The sequence below is a fragment of the Phoenix dactylifera genome, chromosome 1 (assembly GCF_051530095.1).
Source record: "Phoenix dactylifera cultivar Ajwa chromosome 1, Ajwa_hap1_PhDact_Kaust_v1.1, whole genome shotgun sequence".
NCBI classification, from domain to species: Eukaryota; Viridiplantae; Streptophyta; class Magnoliopsida; order Arecales; family Arecaceae; genus Phoenix; species Phoenix dactylifera.
The window spans coordinates 48,572,471-48,580,129 of NC_143190.1; the positions used below are offsets into that span (position 1 = coordinate 48,572,471).

Consider the following 7,659-nt stretch of genomic DNA (forward strand, 5'->3'; position numbering starts at 1 on the left):
CAAGAGAGATAAGAGTGCATAATGATCATTAAATGGTAACAAAAATAAGTTATGACCCACTTCAGTATCATAAAAGCATGCTTTTGCAAGCTGAAGCAAATTACAGAAGTCAGAAATGAATTCTAGTGTATGCACTATTGCACAAAAGGAAATGCATCCATAAAGTATCAAAGTGCTCATGCTAGATATCATTGAATAACACAATGAATCGTAATAAAAGGTTATGATGGTCATTAGCTCATCAATGTGAGCACAACACAATAAGCACTTTAAACAAACTCTGATAATTGTGGGTGTGGTATGCACTCTAGCAAGATGCACACTCTAGTTAATAACAATGTGACAAATATTTTGCTATTATTAAGGATTGAAGTGTCTATCCACAATCAGGGCCGGCTCGAGCCTTAGGCGACCGAGGCGGTCACCTAAGGCCCCCGGCCCAGGGAAGGCCCCCACCCGCGGCTCAATTTTTTTTTTCTGCTTAATTAATGAAGATGTAAAAGGCTGAAAGCTAGCTGAGTCTGATAGCCTGGGGGCTGGGCAGAGAGGGCAGTGACCACTGGCCAGTGGGCGACGGGCGACGGCTACCGGGCTACGACCGTACGCCGCTACAGTGCGTCCCCTTCGGCATCTCCCCGACGACGGACAGCTGAGACAGGCTAGGCGCCTACAAGCAACGGGCAACGGCTACGACAACGTCGACAAGCAACCGGCATATTCCTCCCCGGCTTCCCCCTTCTCTCCCCCCTTCTCTGCCGCCTGCCGGTGCTTTCTTTTTTATAGCTGAACCTTCTCCGGTTCTCGGCAAACTCGGCAGCTCGGCTTCTTCAGTTCTTCAGCTCGGCAGCTTGGGTTTCAGAGCGCAAAAATCCTCCTCCTCTGGCTCCAAGAAGGCAAGAAGCCGGCGAGTCGCGAGTCGCGAGCCGCCGGCCGGATCTCCTCTCCAGCTCTTGGACCGCCGGCCGGATCTCCTCTCCGGCTCTTGGACCGCCCCTGCTCCGCCTCCCGAGTCCGGATCTCCTCTCCAGCTGACCAGCTCTCCTGGTCGACGTCGCCGTCCTCCAACCTCCGAGATCCGGCCTCCTCGGCTCTGCTCGAACCGCTCTAAAGTCCACCGTGCTCCTCCTCGGACTCTCTGAGAGACCCGGCGAGTGGCGAGCCGCCGGCCGGATCTCCTCTGAGAGGAGTCGTCTCCAACTCTCCTCGCTGTCCTCGGCTCCTCCGACCTCCAGGCTCCGCCGCTCCGGCCTCCTCGGCTCCGCTAAGTCCACTCCAAAGTCCACCGTCCTCCACTCCTCCGTTGGAGTTTGGACCGTTAGCATCCTGCATCCCACTTCCTAGTTCCCACTGATCCCTCATCCCAGGCAAGTGACCGGTGAGAATCTAAATATCTAATCCACCGTCTCTCCTCTCAATCCTCTGTTCTGAGTTAGTTTATTAATTAATCTTTTGGTCCAATTAATTTTTATTTAGTCAACTGTCAAGTTAGAGAAGCTAAAATTGATTTTTTTTTGTCCAATTGTAGATTGGTTGTGACTTCGGCGGTTCGGCCTCTTCTCGCCGTCGAGTTCGGCACTATTCGGCCTCTTCTCGCCGTCGAGTTCGGGACCCGAGTTTATTTTTCTTGACACAATCAAGTTTTATTATTTTTAACTTTTTTTATGTTTTGATTTGTTTGTTGTGTTTTTTTAATTGCTTAGTTTGATAATATTATTTATAGATTAAAATGTCTAATAGAAAATATGATTGTGGGTATGAAAAACTCAAAAAAAAAAAATCGATAAACTCATTCAATCTCAAAAAAGAGCTCTAGATAGATTTGTTATTACAAACAAACAAAACACCACATCAAATTCAACTCAGGAATTAGCAACAAAACAGGCATCCGAAATAGAGTTAAAAAATGAGATTGCTAGTGAAACAATATCTAGTGAAGAGCACAATGAAGAATCAGATGGAGATAGGATCAACAAAGAAAAAAAATTGTGAAACTAGTTCTATTCCTACAAATTTATATGATCCTGGTCAATGGAAAAAAATTGATACAAAATTTAGAGATCTAATAGTGGAAAGAGGTCCAATTAGAGATTATGATTTTCATTTTCCTAAGGATGAAAACAATAAACACTTCTCTACGATATATTACATTCGTAAGTTACCTAATGGTGAAAAACATGATAGAAAATGGTTAGTATATTCGAAAGATTTGGATAGAGTATATTATTTTTATTGTTAATTATTTGATTCAAAGCCTAGCACGAGTCAATTAGTCAATGAAGGAAGTAGGGATTGGAAAAATCTAGGTATCAAGCTTAAAAGTCATGAAACAACTAATGAACATATCATGATCAAAAGAATGCAAAACGTCCCATTTTGACAAGCGGCGGAGAGGCCCTTTGCTTGACTTGGGCTCGAAAGAGGTGGGCAGCCAGCGGCATGAATCAGGTGGATTGATTTAGAAGTGAGATTGCTAAAAAATAAGACAATTGATAACAGTCTCCAAGAACAAATAAACCAAGAGAAGGATCATTGGAAAAAAATTCTTTTTAGAATTATTGCTATCGTAAAAAATATTGCAAAAAATAATTTAGCATTTCGAGGAAAGGATAAAAAGATCTATCAAAGTAATAACGAAAATTTTCTAAGTTTTATTGAAACGATTGCAGAATTTGATCCAGTAATGCAAGAACATGTTCGACGCATTCAACATGGTGAAATTCACAATCATTATTTAGGTCATAATATTCAAAATGAATTGATTCAAATGTTAGCATCTGAAATTAAAGCTATAATAATTAAAAAGATTAAAGCAAAATACTTTTGTGTAATACTTGATTGCACTCCTGATGCAAGCCATCAGGAACAAATGACCCTAGTTTTAAGATGTGTAGATACTTCAACAAGTTCAGTAAAAGTAGAAGAATATTTTTTAGAATTTTTAGAACTAGATGATACCACTGGAAAGGGCCTTTTTAATGAACTTATAAATATAATAGAAAAACATAAACTTAAGGTTAATGATATAAGAGGACAAGGGTATGACAACGGATCTAATATGAAAGGAAAATATCAAGATGTACCGAGGAGATTATTAGATATAAATCCTAGAGCATTTTACACACCATGTGGATGTCATAACTTGAATTTAGTATTATGTGATATTGCTAACTCATGTCCTAAGGCTATATCTTTTTTTGGAGTAATACAACGAATTTATACCTTATACGTTGGGAAAGTCGTATTGAAAGTGTCAAAACAATTAAAAACCAAGCTCCTAAAATAAGAGATGCCTTAGATCAATTAGCGAAAATTAGTGAAGATCCTAAAACAAAGAGTAAAACCACATGTTTAGCTACATATGAGATTGAAAATTTTGAATTCTTATTAGGCATGAATACTCAGTTAGTAAGATTTTACAATCTGAAGGCATGCATATTCATGTTGCTATAGATCAATTAAAAGGTCTTCTTTCTTATTTAAAAAGTTATAGAAAAAATGGATTCATTAATGCTTTGAATTCATCTAAAGAAATTACAAATGAAATGAAAATAGAACCTATATTTCGTGAAAAACGTGTGATCCGTAGAAAAAAATATTTTGATGAAAATAGTAATGATGAGACAACAAGATCAGCTGAAGAATCTTTTAGAATTGATTACTTTTTATATATAGTAGATCAAGCTATTTCTTCAATTCAAAATAGGTTTGAACAATTTACCATATATGAAAATGATTTTGGTTTTTTTGTTTAATTTTAGAAAGTTAAAATCTTTGAATGAAGATGATTTGAAAAAGTGTTGTCTTAATCTTGAAAACTTTTGAAGCATGGTGAATATTTTGATATTGATGGTATTGATCTGTTTTCAAAGTTAAAAGTTTTAAAAGAGGTTTTACAAATAAAAACTAGTACCCCTATTGATATTTTAAGTTTTATAAAAAAAATAGATTCTTTTCCAAATGCATGCATTGCATATAGAATATTATTAACAATACCTGTAACAGTTGCTTCTGCTGAAAGAAGTTTTTCAAAAATAAAGTTAATAAAATCTTATTTGCGATCAACTATGTCACAAGAAAGATTAAATGGATTAGCTATATTATCGATTGAAAATAGTATTTTAATGAATCTTGAGTATAAAAGTTTAATTAGTAATTTTGCTTCTCAAAAAGCTAGACGAATTATTTTTAAATAAAATTTTAATGTATTTTTATACTTATTAAAAAAATTTCATAATTTAAATTATAATATAAAAAGGCCTTTTCTAATGAGTTCGCCTTAGACCCCCAAATGTATTGGGCCGCCCCTGTCCACAATGTACTATATATAAAATACATATTATGTCAACAGGTTAATAAAAATAATACAGCGCTGCATGCCCCTGTACCATGTGAAATGGTCCATATGGATGCACAGAGCATGCCTTATTCACCTGCTTAAAGCTTAAATTGACCATCTTGAAGTACTTTTGCTTCTACTCTAGATAGTCTAGAGATTTCTTCCCATATCCTTATGATGATTTGACAGCCCAAATCACAAATTGGAGATGAAAACAAAAAAATTGTCAAAAGATACAATGTACAAAGTTAGGAACTAAGATAATCCATATTATATAAGCTTCCTACAGCATTACTACTATGGAACCTTCCCAAAGTACCTACAGTAAAACATTTAAATAAGTTATTGATATGTAGAAATAGTCCTACATCCCCATGTAGTTTTTTTATCATGAACTACATTGTTAATGAGTAGCATTGTTATGTAAAGTTAGTTTACGATAAATTACCTTACTTGCAATTGCATACATGGCACAGATATCTTTGATGAACCTAAATCTTAACAAATCCGTTCAAAGTTATTATTTGTTTAAAATGCATATGTTTTAAGAAGTTAATTAAATAGGTATTTTAGGCACCATTTAAATCTTTTTTCAAGCTTGAATATCATTCCATGCCAATGCACACTAAATGTCAACATTATACAACAAAATACCCTTACTATGCCAGCCACTGATCTACATGATCATAGTATGTAAGAACATTGATCACTGGTCATTATGGAAACTAAGGCAATTGCCCGTATAATAACCAATACATCCACAGTGCATTATTTAATATTTATAAAGTAAAGAACCATTTCAGGAAAAGAAATTGAAATCTTCATGCAATTGCAACCAGTAATACACTATTCTTGCAATCTAGTTGCCAAACCTCTGGTATAAAATATTGAGTTTAGAACAATGCACTCGCAAAACATGTATGATTACATTGAACATCATCATATATTTAGAGGCTGAACTTGTGAAATAAACATACCAAACCCAGATGCTACCCCAGAAAATTCAATGAGTGGTTTACATAGACATGTCAGATTGCATGAGATTAAACAGGTGAAATGTGGCAGATAATTCCACAACAATATAATTATAGCCATTTTATTTTATTATGAAGTTTTGAGAAAAATGAATTATAAAAAATATAGTATTCTCGCGAATGGTAAAATTCCATACTCTGCATCGCTTAAATCCTTGATGTCAATGAACCCACCATCTGATTTATTACTTGCCTTTTTTAGCATGTCTCCCACCATAATTATCCTTGATTTTTCAGCATTCCCCTTCAAAAAAAGAGAGGACATTTTTAGAACTTAATTAACTGCTAGTACACAGAAATTCAGCATAATGCAACATACGAAGATAAAAGATCTAAGATTCAAACCAACACTGACGAAAATTTTTATGATCAAGATTTTACGATAGTGGAGTAAAAAACCATCAAAATTTTCCCAAATAAAGGTCAGACAACTGGCCATCTTGAGTGCGATATTACCCTTGAAAATATTCAAAAGGATATTAATTTAAGATATCAAGGTATTGCAGAACAGAATGAAACATTAAAACCCAGGAGTCCTGTCTCAAAAGATACAAACTTTTTTATCAGGGGAAAAAAAGAAGGAAATTTGGTATATAATAAACCCTTAAACGGAAACAATTGTGGAATTGATAAGCTCGTATCTAATTATTCGAAAAAAGTCATCGTTTCTCAAACAAGAATTAGAAGATCAAGGCCATTTCTAATGCAGGGTCAAAAATCCAAAAATAAGTGATTTGTTTTTAGCCCTTACAAAAAGAAAGCTGATTCTTGAACCTCTTTCAGCAAGAAGATAAAAAGATGGAATACCCCTCTCTTGAGCGAGTGTACAAAGATCTTGCCATCCGCGGAGAGCGCGAACCGTATGCCCAACGGCTTCTCCAGAGTCACCATATACTCATTAAGATTCATCTTATACATCGACGGATCCGCCATTGCCAAGACGCTGCCGAGCTTCCGGCCCGACGACCGCTTCCTCCCAAGAATCAACGACCTCGAAATCGCATCCGGCGAGCACCGATCTCCGCTCCTAGACGAAGAAAGAGCAGCCGATCGAGCGCTCCTCTCAAGAAGAGAAGACGAATAGAAGGTTGGTTGAGGGAGCTGGAGAAGAGCCATGGATCGGAATCGGATCTTCTTAGGGTTAGGGTAAGGGTTTGGGTTTCTCGGGTAAGGAGGAGGAGGAGGAGGAGGAGGAGGGAGGGAGGAGGCGACGTGCCGCGCTTCTCCATGTGCTCGTCAACAGTTTCTTGTGCTTGGATTTATTCCCGGGGGAACTGATCCAGAAGCCCCGAAGACTGTGGCCATTGGGATAAAAGGTATTCTTCAGGCTTCGAGGAGTGGTGGGCCCAGATAGGATCTTGTCATTAGCGCCGCTTTGCGCCGCCTCGACGCGTGATGTCACGTGGTCGTGCCCCACCCATCGCCGTCGCCAGGGAAACAAATAGCTCCAAATCACCGGGGTAATTACCAATTTTATGCAGCGCCTAATGCAGCCACCACATGACCTTATGACGTGGCAGCAAGATGTGGGTTTGGGCGGATGGCTTTATTCGCCTGGGTTACCGTAGCTTTAAGCAGTTCGATCGCGGTGCTCACAAAGGTTGCTGTTTTTTCTTCTTTCTTTTATTTTCTTCTCCCTCCTCCTCTTCTTCTTTCTTCAGATTTATTTGATTCACAAAAAGGGAAGAAAAAAAAATATGGTCAATGAAAAAATAATGAAATGCCTCTTATTTGATTGAAGTTTTCAAAGAAAAAAAATGAAAAAGTTGTATCTTCATAAAAATATGATTCTCACATTTAATAGGAAAGTGAGTTGTATTTATATGAAAATATGATTCTCGCATTTTATGGAAAGTTACTTTCCCATGAGAAACATAAGAACTTTCCCTGAGGCGAAAATAACTCCATCTTTATTTTTTCCCAAAAACGCCCTTCAGCATTAAGAGGCGTTGAAAACCTAATTTTTATTAAAGATATAATAGAAATTAGATATAACTTTTTCAGAAAAGTAGATAGTCAACCAAACATAAGCACTTTGACAATCTGTCATTTTCCCATATTTAACCAAATATGCCAAAAGTACATTCCCAGATATTCTCTTCCTAGGAATCTTCTTCCTAGGAATCATATTCCTAAAAGAGAAAATACTTCCCGTGAACCAAACGAGCCCTTAAGGAAAAGCGAAAAGAGAGAGGAAGGGACAAGTCTACCCCGTGTAGCAGCCTTCATTGGGCCCCTATCCCGCCAGGAGAATATTCGATGCGGGCAGAACTGACCATGTGTTGGGCA

The 7,659-nt window shown here is 37.5% G+C and overlaps 1 protein-coding gene across 12 annotated transcripts in view; it reads right to left on the reverse strand.

Moving 5' to 3' along the window:
* LOC103715833 (phosphoglucan phosphatase LSF1, chloroplastic) overlaps positions 1–6,705 on the reverse strand; it is a 30,606-nt gene extending 23,901 nt beyond the window's left edge. For 6 of the 12 annotated variants that reach the window (XR_015968871.2, XR_015968878.2, XR_015968879.2 and 3 more), the window contains exons 1-2: positions 6,178–6,651; positions 5,508–5,614 (exon numbers count right to left, since the gene is read on the reverse strand). Coding sequence is in view for 7 of the 12 variants with exons in the window: in XM_088704506.2 (XP_088560632.2) it covers positions 5,508–5,614; positions 6,178–6,486 (416 nt within the window). In the remaining 5 variants the exon portion in view is untranslated. Of the gene's footprint in view, positions 1–5,507; positions 5,615–6,121 lie in introns of those variants that run through there. The other 6 variants (XM_088704539.2, XM_088704533.2, XR_015968877.2 and 3 more) reach the window with 5 other exon arrangements.
* Positions 6,706–7,659: the final 954 nt, after the last annotated feature.